Raw genomic sequence first — 16,639 nt, forward strand, 5'->3', positions numbered from 1 at the left:
CTCCTTCTCCTCCTCCCATTGAACTCCTCACTGCCTCCTCAAGTTGTTCCCTTACCCTCTGCTTGTCAACCTTCCTCTTATTCTTTCCCCTCAAACTGTCACCAACTTCCCTAGCTACTTGAGTAGGGACCATATGGCAACCTACAACATCTTTAGATCTTCCAGTCAGATGGTGTTTAAGTCTACTGGACCCACCTCCCAAAAACTTCATGTGACAATAGTTACATTGTGATTTTCTCGTATCCCCATCAATTGGAGTGCCATGTAACCATGCAATGTCACCCCTAGCCTGCCTAGCTGGCCTCTGCTCTCTCTGCTCCCTCTGTTGATTACTTTCCCCTACCTTCTGCTTTCCTTTCGCATGTTGTCTTTCACGATCTGCCATAATAATATTTTTTTACTGCAGTGTAAGTAAAACAAATGATTAAAAACTTAATGTAAAAGCACTTTAATTGAGACTTTGAGAATACTAAAACAATTGTATAGCTATTTAATATTTTTCCCCTAACCCTTATATTTTTCTCATAATTAAAAACAATTTTTATAAATAATTTTCATATAAATATTGACCTAATACTACAAAACCGAAATGATTAAACATAATATATATCTAATGCACTTAAAAAGCATGTAGAAATTACTTTCATATTTTTCATGATTTTTCAAACCAAAACCTAATATTTTTCCTTTTTTTTTTTTTTTTTTGAATTTTTAAATATTTTTCTTAATTTCTAAAAATAAAAATAATTATTTATGGGCAGAAAAATATTTTCGGCACCGTGAAGCCGTAGATTGGCCATTGGTGTTTAACATATATTCAATTGATTCCCATCCAATTTATATTACCCCTAATTTATAACTATTTTTGTTGTAGGAAAATCAATTTTTTAAATCAGAAAATTAAAAAAATAAAATACATATGGAAAAAAAATTTCGACACCGTGAGGTTTTAGATCGTCCTCAGGTGTCTAACATATATTAATATCATCACCATCCAACATATATTCAACATACTATTTTCAAAAAAAGTAGTTTTAGAGAAAAAAGAATTACCTTAAATAGTGAAAAATCCTTGGAGGATGTGCTTGGATGAGGCTCCGACGTGTTTCCGGCGACAATCCGTCGAGAATGATGCCACACAATGCTTGAATGAGGCTTGGAGGAGTGGATGAAACCCAAAAACTGAAGCAAAGAGAGCTCTTTGCAGGTCTCGGTCGAAATTTCTACCAAGACTTGCGAGATTCTGTATTTAAACTCAGAGTCACGTGAGGCTTTAAGTGATTGTAGCAGATTTCGGCGATATTTCGGTACATGACTGAAATACCCTGAAATATCTCGAAATCTCGCTGAAATACGAACTTTTTCCATTTCGCCTGGGCATTTCGTCTCGGATGGCTCGAAATTTCTGAAATATGCCGATATATCGGCAATATTTCGCGAAATCTTGAACCATGCGCACAGCAACCCGCCTGTTTGAGCCAATGGTGGGTGTATGTCAGGTTCCTGCAGTTGGATAAGTATGCCTTATGGATTAGCAACATGTCCAATTTAGTGATCCATTTCAACCTTTATCCCACCTTCTATTGGACTTATTTCTGTGTATTTTTGTCTCGAATTTGTTTAGTCGCCACCTTTGACTTTTTGGTCATGTTGTTACAAATAGACAAGGGAAGGTGGAGCCTACCTGTTTGCAAAATTTGAGTCCCAAGTAGGCTTTCCATTTGGTAGCAATTAATTTTGCCAGGCTTGACACAACTGCCGTTCTGCTACTGCCATCCATTTTCTTTTTAATTGATATTTGAATTGTTGCTGATGACTTAACTAAGGACTTCTGATACTTCACAGCACCATGTGGATATAGATTGGATGTTAATTAATCAAAATTTGCTGTGAGATTCTATTGCTCCATTACTAACAGTGACAGAAAAAGTGCTTCCCTGCTGTAGCTTTTGTAGTTCACAGCTATAAATGGGACAGTACAGAAAGAAAGCTACCAAACATATTCAAGTTTAAAAGGCTAAGAACATCATCTGATCTTGACATTCTTTATTGCTTATGTTATGAATTTATGTTTTTCAGGTTATTCATAATATTGCTGTTGTGGAGTACTTTCGTGATGGTTGTTTTGATCCAAGGAAGCTACTTGAAGTGCTTAATAAAGTTAAGGTATGCAAAAAAATGGAAATTGGTGTTATCCTTTTGCTTCTTGATAAAACTATGCAAAATTTTGCAAAATGATATTCTTTTTAGAATTTCGCCTTTCGGAATCTTATTCTCTCTGTTTTTACATGATTTTCAGAATAAGTCGTTGAATATACTTCTTAAAAGTTACATTAGGACATTTTAGATTTTGATGGCCTTTAAATAGGAGGGTTAAATTGGTATTTATTACTTATGGAATTTATTTTATTAGGAGAATTATAAAAAGATTTAGAGATTGCAAGAAGGATCTCTTTATGGTCTTTATTGACCTAGAAAAAGTGTATGACAGAGTCTCTAGAGAGTTAATCTGGCAAGTACTAGAGAAGAGAAGTGTTTCAAGTAAATATGTGGACATAATTAAAGATATGTATGATGGTGTGGTGACAAGTGTAAGAACTGTGGGGGCCCAAGGTAGTAAATTCCCAATTGCAATTTAGTTACATCAAGGATCAGCTTTAAACCCTTATTTGTTTGTGTTTATCATGGATGATTTAGCCAGAGACATTCAAGATGAGGTTCCTTGGTGTATGCTTTTTGCAGATGATATTGTTCTGGTGGATGAGACAAAAGCAGAGATTAATGCCAAGTTAGAGGTATAGAGATCGACCTTGGAATCAAAAGGTTTTAAGACAAGGAGACCGAAGATGGAGTATATGGTGTTTAACTTTGGTTACACACAACAAACAACAACAAACTCAGCCTATCTCAACTAAATGGGGTCGGCTACATGGATCCTTGCATAACAAAGTCGGGAAAACTGAGGTCCACACAAAAGTAGAGAACTGAAAGTAAGAGGAATGGAGAAATGAGAAATGCAAGTAGAGGAAAAAGGCACAACCCAGGAAGTCAGGAAAATCTCAGCTAAATTGGGTCGCCAATGAGGTGGTGAAAATTGATGAGAGGGAGATTCCGCAAAGTGATTATTTTAGGTATCTTGGCTCAATCATAAATAAAGAAAGTGTAGGATGATGTTTTACACAGAATTAAAATGGGATGGATGAAGTGGAGAGGTGCGTCCGGAGTGTTGTGTGATTGGTGTATTCCTTCAAAACTTAAAAGAAAATTTTATAGGACAGTCATACGACCAGCTATGATGTGTAGTGTGGAATGTTTGGCAGTTAAGAAGCATCATATAGATAAACTCAGTGTAGCGGAGATGAGGATGTTGAGATGGACTAGTGGCAAAACTAGGAAGGATAAAGCAAGGAATGATCATATCAGAGCTGGTTTGGGAGTAGCTCCGATACAGTACATGATAAGCTATGAGAAAGTCGTTTGAGGTGGCATTGCCATGTTTAACAGAGGCCTTTGGATGCTCCAGTACGAAGGACTGAATTGATTCAGATAAAAGTAACTAAAAGAGGCAGGGGTAGGCCTAAATTGACCTTAGGATAAGTGGTGAGGAAAGACATGCATAGCTTAGGCCTTGTATCTAGTATGACCTCGAACAGAGCTGATTGGAGGGAAATGATCCATGTAGCGACCCCATTTAGTTGGGATATTGCTGAGTTGTTGTACTGACCCCTTTTTTTCTTGGGGACTTCATTATGTGACTCATTTGTGTCTTCTTCAGGGGTCATAATTTGTTTAGATACAATGTGCCTTCTAGAATTGGTTTTTGATGGTAGATTTCTGTCCAAATATATTCAGAAGTGGGATTTGTTTCTGTTATTAATTATTAGTACTGTGTTCCATGTGGAATGAGATGAAGAAATGAATAGTAATTATTGTTGCAGCAACTGTGAGGAAATGATTGCAGATGATGCTGAGCACTTAGAGTTTTTAGATATTCCTCTAAGCAGTCTATGTTTCAAAACTTATTAAAATTCTTGTAGTAGCAAACAATGATAAAGGAATACTTTTTGAATACTAGTTAAAAGAATTTTAGAGTTAGAAAAAGGCTCATGGTGCATTTCATGGTGGTGATTTTCCCTCCAAATCCCAATAGCACTTCTGGAGATTCAATGAAGGTAAAACATGTTTTGACAAATTTTTTTTTTGGAGAGGGGGGAGTTGGGGGAGGGAGACCAATGGGTAAGTCCAAGATTAGGGATGGCTATGCGCACCCACTAGAGCAGGTTTCATACCCTTTTAATCTGGGTAGGATCTGCATTTGCCTAACCTTCAGGCCATTATTTATACCACTATTGAATTACAAGAGGAGTGCTTAGGTTTTCTTTACTTTCTTCTTAATCTTTAAAAACTTCAGAATTAAGTATTTGCACCTTGCAGAGAAGATGTAGGTTAGCTCTAATCTTGGATAAAAAAGCAGCAAATGTATGAACAATTGAATGAGGAAATTAAAGAACTAGAAATTGACAATGTAAGAAGCCACATCATAGTTGTCAAGGCAACTAAGAGACCCAAGGTGTTGGAGGGTTGCCTAGGCGACAAGGCGCCTACCTGGGCGGCCTAGGCGGTGCAGTATAAGACTATATGTAATCTAACAATGAAATTTTATATAGCTATGTTTACGGAAAAAGAACGCTGCCTGGTCGCGTAGCCCCTGGGCCCAGACACATGAGCGCAACAAATTACCACCCAGCTCCCTGTGAAATAAGAAATCTCATCCATGTATATGCCCCTGAGCGCACTCTCGTTGGCCGTCGTTCTAGTGCAGCTGTGCAGGGGCTACGCTACCAGGCAGCAATCTCTTGCCCTTATGTTTATTTGCAACATAGAATCCATATCAATGCAATATGGTATAAGTATGCTAGTAATTACCTAATATGAGAAAATCAACATAATAAACAATGTATAGGATACAATATAAAAATGTTCATCGAAAAACAAAGCAATAAACATAAATCAATGTAAACTCTACCAGGCAGCAATCTCTTGCCCTTATGTTTATATGCAACATAGAAATATAGAATCCATATCAATGCAATATGATATAAGTATGCTAGTAATTACCTAAAATGAGAAAATCAACATAATAAACAAAATGTAGGAGATATAATATAAGCATATTCATCGGAAAACAAAGCAATAAACATAAATCAATGTAAACTCGTGACGTGTCAACTAGGAGTGTTGTCACTTTGGACCCAAGGAAGAGCCTAGACACCTAGGCAACATCTTGACAACTATGACTCACATACAATATGAACTTATTGATTTTTCTATCCCCAATTATGAAGACAAACACATTGTTCGACCTGAACTCGAGTACTCTGCTATTTGTTGACTTGAACATATGCTTTTTGGTCCAATATTCTCTTTTCTTCCTTTTTTCCTATGATGTATGGGACATGACATTTTGGTGTGTGTTTTCGCATGTTGACATGTTTGTGACATGGACATACGTGTTGACATGGGTGGGCACTTGGTTAGACATGGCTCCTATGACCAGTTGGGTAAGTAGGGGGGAAAATATAAAAAATAATAGCTGCTTGAAGGAGGAGGAAGAGAAGGTAGCAGTTGCAGTATGTTGCTTTTATTTATTTTTTTCATTTTTGGGAAAAAGATGGAGAAGCAAAACCCTTTCTTAAGGAAATCTTGAAATCAGCAACTAAGAAGAAAAGAAGCAGCAGCAGAAGAAGAAAAATGTGGAAGGTTGAAGAAGAAAAAGAAGGCAGAAGAAGATGAAGGACATGTAAAACAATGATGAACAAGAAGAAGCAGAAGGGGAAAACGACAGAAGAAGAAGAAAAGGAAAAAAAATACAAGGACTTACTTATTTTCTGTTTTTGTCACAACTGGAGCAGCAATTGTGGTCAACAGACTCTGCAACTTGTGTAGATACAAAGATGAAGACAAAAACCCTTACTTTTGCCTCTTGCTCACCAGAATGACATTATTTTTTTCATATATTAGTATTATGCTGTTATTGTTTGCCATATCTGCAATCTCCTCCATGTTTAATTATATTTTAAACATATTTTCACTTTCACCTGCAATCAAAGGAAAACCTAATTCTGTTATCTTTGAGATAGTAAATAACCTAATTACCATCACCCGTCTACCCACCTACTTTGCATGCAAAAGCATTTGCACTGATGTATGCCTTTGTCTAGATTTCGGATGGTTGCCATGTCGTGCACTCTATCTCTGTGTTAAATTGCGACGTTTTGTCCATGTTCATGCATATTACCTTGATGCTCATGCCTTGTCTTTCTCCGCTGTTAATGCGGCAGGGTGGTAATGGATTGCAGGAAAAATATAGCTAGACCAGACAGATATGATGTTTAAGCCCAGAAATTTGATACAGGGTGGTGCAGGTTAATGTCAGTATTATACTCAATATCAATAGTGATGCAGTTGCACTGCCTTGGATCGATCCGAACCCATTTGGGTATCCATGTGAAGTTGAACCGGGTCCAATTTGGGTCCTAGTAGGATTTTAGGATTTTTATTTATTTTGGGACTAACATGCAATCTTTTATTTTAATAATTTAAGCAGGAGATAGACACTAGGATTTAGTTTCCTAATTAATTTGAGTTTCCAATTTATAGTATGTTTCTTTTTTTATTATTTAAATACATGTAATTGTGCAAGTAGAAAGCAGATTTTAATGAATGAAAGGTTTGGTTTTTTGTTACCAGTTTGGTACGAATCAGGTTGTGTGACCCCCTCTTTCCCCTCCTGATATCTTCGTCTGCTTCTTCTTTGTTTCTGGTTTCTCCCCTGATTCTGGCGGTAACAGCAGGGCCTGTTTTGGGCCCTCATTATCTCTTCTTTCCTCTCTTTTCTCCCTGCGATTAGGGTTGAAGGAGCCCCTTTCTTGGGTGGAATTCAAGCAGTAAAAAACCCATCCCATTCGGCATTCCTATCGTGAGTAACCCAGGAATCTGATCTGGTTGAGAGACCATTCCGCCAGATCTGTTGCCGCCATTCGTTGCTAGGAACATATTGTTTGGATATGAAATTAGTGGGATTCATGAGGGCTTTGGATTATGATTCTTTGATTGAAATATCAGAGTAAACAAAGCTCAGTTGAGTAAGTTCCCTTGAGACCAAATCTGGTTTCCGCGAGTTGCAGTTTCGTCTCAAGGTTGAATACGATGACCCCCTCTCCCAACGATTCTATTTTATCCCTTTTGTTTATAATTTTTATTTAACTTTCCAAATATACCCATTCCTTTAGCTTTTATTCCCCACTATCCCTGGTCTTAAGTCCTAACTTTCATTCCAAGATTGCCCTTCTTACCTTAGTACGTGACTTTTCCCCTTAGTTCCTATTTATGTGATTTATATCTCCAACATTATGAGATTGCCATTCCTCTCAATTGATCACAATCTATTATTTATGGTGGGCCCATAAGTGATCTGAGTCGGGTTTCGGAACCCCGGATCTGCATTAAAATGGGGTCAGAGTTGGTGATCATGATCCATACTGAAACTGATTCATGCCATCACTACTTGTGATTTATGGCAATGGGGATAAAAAAGAAAAAACCTCTAGCTGTATTTGGTGTCAAGAAGTATCAATAAGTAGTGGTTTCTCATTTGTGATAAAAGCCTTTTAATCAGTTGAGGGTATTGGAAGAGAAAAATAAGGGTACGGGACTTTAACCCGGGACCTTGGGCTTGTAATCATCAATCATCAATCTCCCCAAGAACTACTTAATTTGTTTTATTTATTAAGACTTATTATCTTGTTTTAGGATGAATTATATATATATATATATATATATATATATACTATTTGGATGTATTTCTGCTTATCTAGTCTATGGCTAGTTTTGAGCAAATAATCAGATCTTATATGATTAGATTAGATAAAGGGCCAGATACTTTTTCAAATTTTTTTTTTCTTTTTAAGTTTTTTATAGTAGCTGGAGATTGCTAAGAACTGAAGGAAAATTCGTTTTTAATTTATGTAATAGGCTATTGGATTATTTTGTGTAAGTGGGGATTGAGTGATTGACTGAATTGATTTGGCAGTAATGACGTAGTGTTAAGTTCACTTTTCATTTTATGTATATCTTTTATATACATCCTCTTACTGTTGCTTATTTTTATAATGGTGTAGAGAAGAAGTGAAGAGCTTGCTTGTGCATCAGGAGAGCAAGTGGAAGTTTCTGGCAGTGTTGGTAATAATGTTGTTTCAGGGCCTAAAGGAAGCACTGTGACACCACATCAATTTTTGGCTGCAAACAGTTCCAGTATTGCCTACACAGATGAATTTGACACTTCTGTTGCTACCTTGAACATCGTATGCACTTGTGACCTCTGTAGTTCATCGATTTGGTTGAAATATTATTGTTGATTTGGTATCTTCTACAGGCTGTTATCTTGTTCCATCTTCATGAATATGCAAATGCACTATCAGTTCTGGAACCGTTATATCAGAATATAGAACCCATAGATGAGGTATAACATGTATTCACCATTTTTTTTTTTTGTAGTTGTGAAGATGTTTATGCTGTCTTAATTTTTATTTTGGTGTGCAGACAACGGCTCTTCACATATGCCTTCTGTTACTGGATGTTGCTCTAGCTTCACATGATGCATCAAAAGCTGCAGTAAGTTCTAAGTTCAAGGGCTTTTTTAGTTGCCTCTATTTGAGAACCTCGGTTGTAGTTCAGGCTTTTTAGTTTTTCCATAAGAAAGATTTTTAAATTCAACCTTTCTTGTACTACTGCCAGGTTGGTACATGTTAAATAATTTGGGCAGAAAAGGATTTTTGTGTTATGTTTTACTCTCTTTTAGCTTATACTTTTTGGATGTTACATTTTATTGTACCATTCAATGATATTGGGTGTTTGCACGCCATTCATTAAATTTTTTTTTTTATCTACTTGGCACTGATTTCTTTGTTTGTTAATTTGTTTCCTATTAAATCTTTACTGCTCTTTCTAAATCAATGGTATAATAAAATGTGTAATTGTTAAAGAAATATTATTGCACTCAAAATATTACAATCAAATGTATAATAGACCTTGATACAAGGCAGGAAGCTAGGTTGTGTTGCAGATCTAGCAAATAAGGTACACAAGATGGAAAAAGAAGTTAGGGTGAGTAATGAGTCAGGTACTTCTAGCAAGTATGCACCAGAGCATCTGCTGGCTTGGGTGGGAAGGTGGACCCTTCCTATGGCATGCAATTATTTTCAAAATACTTAAAGTCCTTTGAAGTAGGCCAAGTAAATAGGGTCAGACTTGGGAGGATCTTGTTGTGAGCATACCACTCTTTGAAAGGAGTTCCTGATTATTTTTAGCCTGGTATCAGATATGAGAATCCTGCGGAGTTGATATGAAGTGATTCGGGGATGGGTTGATGGTCTTGTAGTCTCTGGTGAATGGTGAGGCTTCTAGATTTGTTGGATGGTACCAGGATTGGTTGGATGCTGGCAGTAAACATATTTGGTGCGTGGACATGTGAGATTGTTTTTCATTAGTTCACTAATCAGTTCATGATGGTTCGGGGACTGATTTGTTGGTGCGTGGACATGAAAGGATTGTTCTTCATTAGTTCACTAATCAGTTCAGGATTGGTTGGATGCTGGCAGTAAACATATTTGGTGCGTGGACATGAAGAGATTGTTCTTCATTAGTTCATTAATCCGTTCATGATGGTTTGGGGAATGATTTGTTGGAAGGTGCCAGAATTGGTTGAATGCTGAAAACTTATTGGGAGTAAGGCATGAAGGAATTGTTTTTCACCAGTTCATCCTAATCTGTTCTTGATGGTTTTTGGGATGGGGATTTTCCTCTTATTTTCTTTCAAAGTCCTCATTTTCTTTGTAACGTCTCCCTCGTACTTTTATAAAATACTGGTAGTTGATCATCCTACCCTCAGTGCTGTAATTATACATTTATACCTCATATGTGTTTTATAGGAGAAGCAAGTAGCAAATATGTTGCACACCCTCTTATTCAGTTATTCACTGCCCATTGCGAGTTTTCAGTGCTTGGCCATTTCATGTACGGGTTGGGTTATTCCTAACTCGGTGAGACCCGGGTAGGATTGGTCAAATCTTTGCTCCTTGGGGTTGAGTACTTTAACCTTCTTTTGATCTTTTCTCCTCATGTAGGTTGGAGGGAGTGCAATGGTAGGAATTTTAAGACAAGTAAGGATCCTTATGTTAAGAGATGAAGAAGACAAGTCTTCCAAGTAGTTTTCTGTTTTCAAGGAATCCAAATGCATTTATCAAATGAACTTTTCATTGTAGTCGAGAATTTTATCCTCTGGATATTTTAAGGAAGGATCTTTTATGTTAAGTGATGAAGACGACGAGTATTATCCTATTTGATAGTTTTCGGTTTTCAGGGAATCCAAAGGCATCCATCACATGAACTTTGTTGTATTCGGGATTTTCATCCTCTCTTCAATGTAGTGCTTTTGTATAAGGTTTGACTTCTAGTAGTGTTGTGAGTGAGTCTGCCCCTGGCCTTTTTTCATCTCCGTTTGTTTCTATGTAGAAAGGTGGAGAAGGAAAATTTTCTTGTAAATATTTTCGATTGTTTGTATTAATGTAAAATACCAATAAAAAAGTGCAATGAGAAAGTAAGAGAACTTTTCATTGTGGACAATTTTCATGTAAAATATCATTTGCACGAAAACTTTTACAACCAAACAAACAAGACCTAAATTAAATTTATCTTAAAATTTTGACTATATTAAAGAAGAAAATTCCATGAGACTTTGTTGTTGTTGTATTACAGAAGAAAATTCCATGAGACGTTATTCCAAGTACATGCGAGTAGCCATCAGGTTGATGACTAACAAAATCTTCTGATCCTATTGGAGTACAAGTAATTGGGCATAAAAATCTAGCCTTAAGAGCAAACAATTTTCTGGGTCTCTTGGTTACCTAAGTTGTCCACATGTTTGCGATTGTTGCACAAGAACTCTTAGAGTGGAACCCTAAAGGCTTCTTATTGGTTTGCTCTTGTGTGATGTCAGCATGTTTTTTAGTGGACCCACTAGTGCACACAAATGGATCCCATGAGTGTTCCTGCACCATAGGAAGCCCCTCTTGAGCAAGGAACTAAATCTCGCAAGATCTTGAGTGAGATCTCGGTTTTTCTGGAGGTCAAGACAAGATGGCCTGCAAGTTTAAAAACTACAATATCTTGTCGAGATCTTGGGTCGACCCAGATCTCGACCCAACTTAAGTTATAAAAGTGCCAAATCTCAAGATAACTCGAGCTATCTCGACTGAGAGGCTGCTCCACTGCTGCTGCCATTGGTTTTTCACCATTATTCAGCTGGATTTCGTAGGAGAAGCTGCTGTTGGCATCATTCAGCTACACCAAAGCAAGATTAGTGCATGACACACAAGATTGAGACCATGGTGCCCCTGCTACGTACAAGAGAAAGAAGGGTCGCAAACAGTCACAGGCATAGCATGATGACATGAGTATGAACACCATGCTTGCAAGTTTCGGAAGCATGAGTATAGATACTACTAGTGAGCGTCAGTCGTGGCATGCATCTCAGCCTCATCATGACTATGATTATGGCCAGGAGAGCACCGGTTCCGAATATAGTGGCTAAGGTCAGTTTGGGCAGTCAATATTGAGTTCGACAATCAAAACACTACGTCAGGTTTTGGGCCCATATTCCCAGTCCCAAATCAGCCACACCCATACATGCCTCAATATGACAGTAGCAGTGGATCTCACGCCTCATGGCAACCGCCTCTTCTATACCCTAGGATAGGGGACTTGGCATATGTTGATGACAACTCTTATATGACTACTGTGGCAAACTATGTGCAATACTACAACAACACTATGACATGGGAAGACTATGTGGCACAAGTGGGGACTGAATGCGTGATTCAATCACATTTTATAGGTTGATAGTTGTAACATTGTTAAGTAGATTGATGTATTGTACACTTTAACATTTCTAATGCTTATTTATGTTGTTTTACATTAATTGAATGTTTTGATTGCTTTCTATTACTAAATTATGTGTAGAGTAGGGTATTTTAGTGCGTCGTCGCCTATCAACCTAGGGTCTGAAGTGAAACTCCTATTTGGACTTTGTTTTTGCAAAATTTGATAGTGTCATTGTGTTTAAATGGCCTAAAATAGGCTGAGTACTAAGTTTCAGACCCAAACTAGGTCTAAAACCCACCGAAACCAGGTTTCAAGTTGAAAAAGAAAATGCACCAATTCGACCGAGATCTTGAGATATCTCGAGCCAACTTGGTTTTTCCCAAGGTCGAAACCTGGTCGAGTTTTGAGTTTTAGTTCTTTGCTTTGAGGATACAAAAGAGGTAGCATGCCTGTATAGCCCCTTGAAACATTGATTTTTGAGACTCTTACAGATTCAGAGTTGCAAGGATTTTATGGTAATTTCATGTGATTCAGATTTGTTTGTGTTATGACAGGATCGGTATTTGGAGTTAAGAGATTAAGAGAGTGCGATGTTAAAAGATATGAACAACAGATGCACACATAAACAAGGCAAAGGTCTACGTGGTTCGGCCTTTGGCCTATCTCCATGGGCAAAGACAAAATGAAGAATTTGCTACAAAGTGAATAATGTACAAATAGTCATTTTCCAAATACCCAAAATCCAGTTACACCCAAATGAGTTCTCTTACTATTCTACAAATTGTCTTTCTAATTTCTGCTCACAAAAAAACTAAACAAGAGAGGAGTCTATACCAAGCATAATCGAGAACAAATTATTCCTCCGCCGATTCTGATTTCGATTCAGTTGGAATCAGCTGGAATCAAACTGAACCCTAGAAATCCAATACGAATCTGCTTTTTTGAATTGATTGGAATCGGATCCAGTCGATGTGATCCAATTCTGTTTCCTTGAACAATGATCTGTACTGACTTTGAACTGTCCTCTCTCTCTCTCTCTCCTTTTTATAGAGGTGTCAGGAGTGAACAATAATTGTGCATAGTACTCGTGGGCCCACGTGTGGGTCCCCCTTGTTGTCAAAGCTGACTCTTGGTATCTCGCATTTTCACGCTTCCATGATTGCACCACATTGCCTTGTATGTGTTTTCACTTGCATTAACTTTTGCGCCACTTTACTCCATTCTCTCTTTGTATTATGCACCGCCTCTTCAATGTGTTTCCATGAGTCTTTGTCAGCAGGCCATAAATAATCATAATGTAGCCATGAATCAAATAGGTATGTCACAAAATGCAAACACGCAGCCCATGAGATTCAAAAGAGATGTTAATGTTGGTTGGCGGCTGTACACATGGACCCACCAACAAATGATATAAGGAATATTGATGTTAAAATTGGTGATGAGGATCAAGTCCGTATTTTGGTGTGTTCTTTACCTCCTTCATATGAGCATTTTGTTGGTACAATGCTATATGTAATAGACCCCATTAGTATGGAAGGTGTTAAATCTTCACTAAACTCTCAAGAGTTGAAAAAAAGGGTGTCTGGGAATAATAGTGATGAATAGGCTGAAGGCCTAGTGTGGAGAAGAAGTGAAAATAAGGGTTATGAAAATAAAGGTCGATTCATATATAATCAAGATACTGAATCTTATTAAATGTCATAAGAGGGGACACATTAAGTGGAATTGTCCAAAACTTAAAAATAAACTAAGGATAAATCCATTGATAATTCTTCTATTGTTAAAGTTGTGGAGGAAAATTCCTCACATGCTGAAAATGTTTTTTTCAGTAACTGTTGGTGATTTGCACTCAGAAAATGAGTGGATACTTGATTCAGGGTGTTCTTAGCCTATGTTTCCCAATAGGGATTAGTTTGCCACCTAGCTGTCTGTTAATGGAGATATTGTATTAATGGGTAATAAACTAATAATATACCCTACAAGACTGTAGGAATAGGCACAATCCAAAAATCAAGATGGATGATGGTGTTATCAGGACTTTGACTGATGTTAGGCATGTTCCAGATTTAAGGAATAGTTTGAGAGTTTTGAAAGGTGCTTTCGTTGTAATGAAAGGAAAGCGGAAGAATGTTCTTTATTTTTTATGAGGTAGTACCGTAATAGAGTTTTTTAAAATCCAGGGGTCTTCAATATTATGAGGCTGTCATAGATTCTGAGTTTGTTTTGGATTGTTGCCAAGATTGATTAATTGAGGAGCACATGTCTCGTGTTCCTTGTGCTAGTGTCGATACCACTTGAGAGCCCATTGGGGGCATTTGTAGAGAAGACTAAATTAAAGTTTTGTATGCTGGTTTTTACTTTTTAGTATGGTCTGTTGAAAATTCTGAATTTTCCCCCATTGCGGGAGGTGGAAATATGTTGGTGGGTCCCATCATGTGGGTAACCAGCCACCAACATTAACGCTTCTTTTGAATTTTATAGGCTGCGTATTTGAATTTTGTGATATGCCTGTTTGACATTCATGACTGCATCAATGGTGTGGCTGCATTTTTTGATTATCTGTGGCATGCTGTGGCATGTCGAGCAAAGACTCATGGAAATACCATGCTGAGGTGGTTCATAAGACAAAGATAACACGGTGTAAAAGCGGTGCAGAAGTTAATGCACGTGGAAATGTATAAGAGACAGAGTAATGCAGTCCCAAAAATATAGAAAATGCAAGATAGCGAGAGTCAGTTTTGACGGTAAGTGGGAGACACATGTGGGGTCCATATAGTACTATTCACATTTATTTTTGACACCTCTATATAAAAAGAGAGGGAAAGGACTGTTCAGAGTTAGTACAAACTCTGCTCTCTTGTATAGTTATTTGTATAAGTAGAAATTAAAGAGACATTTAGTAGAGAGAGTACTCATTTGGGTGGTAATTGGGTTTTAGGGAGAGAGCTGCTACCATTTGTACACTAGTCACTACATATTGAATGTGACCTGTTTTTGCCCGCGGATTTAAGCCAAAGGCGGAACCACGTAAATTTTTGTCTTGTCTATGTGTGCATGTCTTTTACCATCATTTCTTTTGATCTATTAGCTCCAACTATCGATCTCATCATAGCACTTTGCTTTTAGTTTATTGCTGATTGGGATTTAGGTTCTGTGAGGCTTGTTTAGAATGAAATATCATGGTTTGAAATCTCGGTCGTAACCAGCGAGGTTTCACGAAATGTTTCTGTTTCGACGAAAGTCAAAGCGAAATATTTTGGTTGTGACAAAAGTCTAAACAGAACTGTGTGCGAATCAGTAGGAATGCAGGGTTTCGACTCTGTTTTTCGGTACAAAACAGTACATATAAAAGCATTGTTTCCATCAAACCCATTTCGTGAGTTTCGAGTGGTTTTGCTTGTTAGAGGGGAAAAATGTGCAAAAAAAATCCAGATTTGTTATTTTTGGCCAAATCACCTACATTTCTTGGTGGAACGAGTGTTGGGGACTACTATAACGCATCTACAACGACTGCCACATTTGAAGAAGATTTGTGTAAGATTCAAACCTAGAGGTATGCTCTTTTTCCCCAAGGGTTTCGAGCCTTCCCGGGGAACTCTATGTGGTATTAACATAGAGTTGGAGGAACGGTTTCGTAGGGTTGTTTTAACCTTGGTTGTACACTTGTACTTGACTACTTGTAACACTTTGACATTGCGTAATATTAAGTGGTTTTTCTTCATCCCTAATGCATATTTTAATTGTTTTCATTGAATTTTGTATGTTCTAATACTAAATTATGTGTAGAATAGATTATATTTGAGAAAGTATATAGCAGGATATGGCAAACACTGCCAACCTAGGGTAGGAAACTAAACTATCATTTTGGGTGTGGTTTTTTACTATTTAAAGGTTCAAATATGTTTAGAAATGCTTAATTACGGTTTCCCTGAAGTTTCGAGCGAAAATATGGCCATTTGACCACCGAAATGGCCAAGCGAAATGGCCAGCCGAAACATGCAGAGTTACGGTTGAATTTCAGTCAGAATCGAAATCTCAAACCTTGGATTGGATTTGTTTGGGTTTATTTCTGTTTCGATGTAGTTATCTACTTATCTTCTTGCTAAGGACCATTCTTTCATGGTGAAAACCATTTTAACAGACAGCCTTGAAGGTAGGAGCATTATTTTTGGATTTTCATTTCTTTTTAAACTTGATGTCTCATAGTGTCTGTCCGGTCAGTGTCTCTTTGAAAATGCTTTGGAGTGGTGGTTAATTAAATTCAGGGACATTGCTGGCTTTCTGTTGCTGTGAGGAGATTTGACTTACTTCCAAGGAAAATCATTAGTGGCCTTATAGATATGAGAATGGTCTTGTTCTTCTTTCTCACCACCAAAAACCCCTCTACTCGTGAACCTGCCACATTTTTTTTCCTTAAAAGGAAATCAGAATTCAGATAGGAAAAAGTACTAAAGCTGATAGAAAGTATGACTTATGAGTGTCACTTATCTGACATTAAACTTGTTGTTCGAGTGTGTGTATCATTTGGAGAACCATGGGTGTCCATGCACCTCTGTACCATGGATGTTATTCTTCTAAGTAATTTAGAGTTTCATATTTTAATTAGGTTTTAGTCTCCTATTGTAATTAGACTTTAGGATTAGTTGGCTAAAGAAGTTTATTCTCATTATGTAATGTTGGCACAATTAAGTATTAATAT

At 37.3% G+C, this 16,639-nt stretch overlaps 1 protein-coding gene across 2 annotated transcripts in view; it reads left to right on the forward strand.

Annotated features, from left to right (window-relative positions):
- The window catches only part of LOC122651499 (CCR4-NOT transcription complex subunit 10-like), a 35,913-nt gene that overhangs the window by 10,527 nt on the left and 8,747 nt on the right, over positions 1–16,639 (forward strand). Inside the window, exons 2-5 of one of the 2 annotated variants that reach the window (XM_043844904.1) lie at positions 2,080–2,166; positions 8,181–8,363; positions 8,435–8,521; positions 8,602–8,673. In XM_043844904.1, coding sequence (XP_043700839.1) covers positions 2,080–2,166; positions 8,181–8,363; positions 8,435–8,521; positions 8,602–8,673 — 429 coding nt within the window. The remainder of the gene's footprint in view (positions 1–2,079; positions 2,167–8,180; positions 8,364–8,434; positions 8,522–8,601; positions 8,674–16,639) is intronic. The other variant, XM_043844906.1, reaches the window with a different exon arrangement.

Source organism: Telopea speciosissima, chromosome 2 (assembly GCF_018873765.1).
Source record: "Telopea speciosissima isolate NSW1024214 ecotype Mountain lineage chromosome 2, Tspe_v1, whole genome shotgun sequence".
Lineage (NCBI taxonomy): Eukaryota > Viridiplantae > Streptophyta > Magnoliopsida > Proteales > Proteaceae > Telopea > Telopea speciosissima.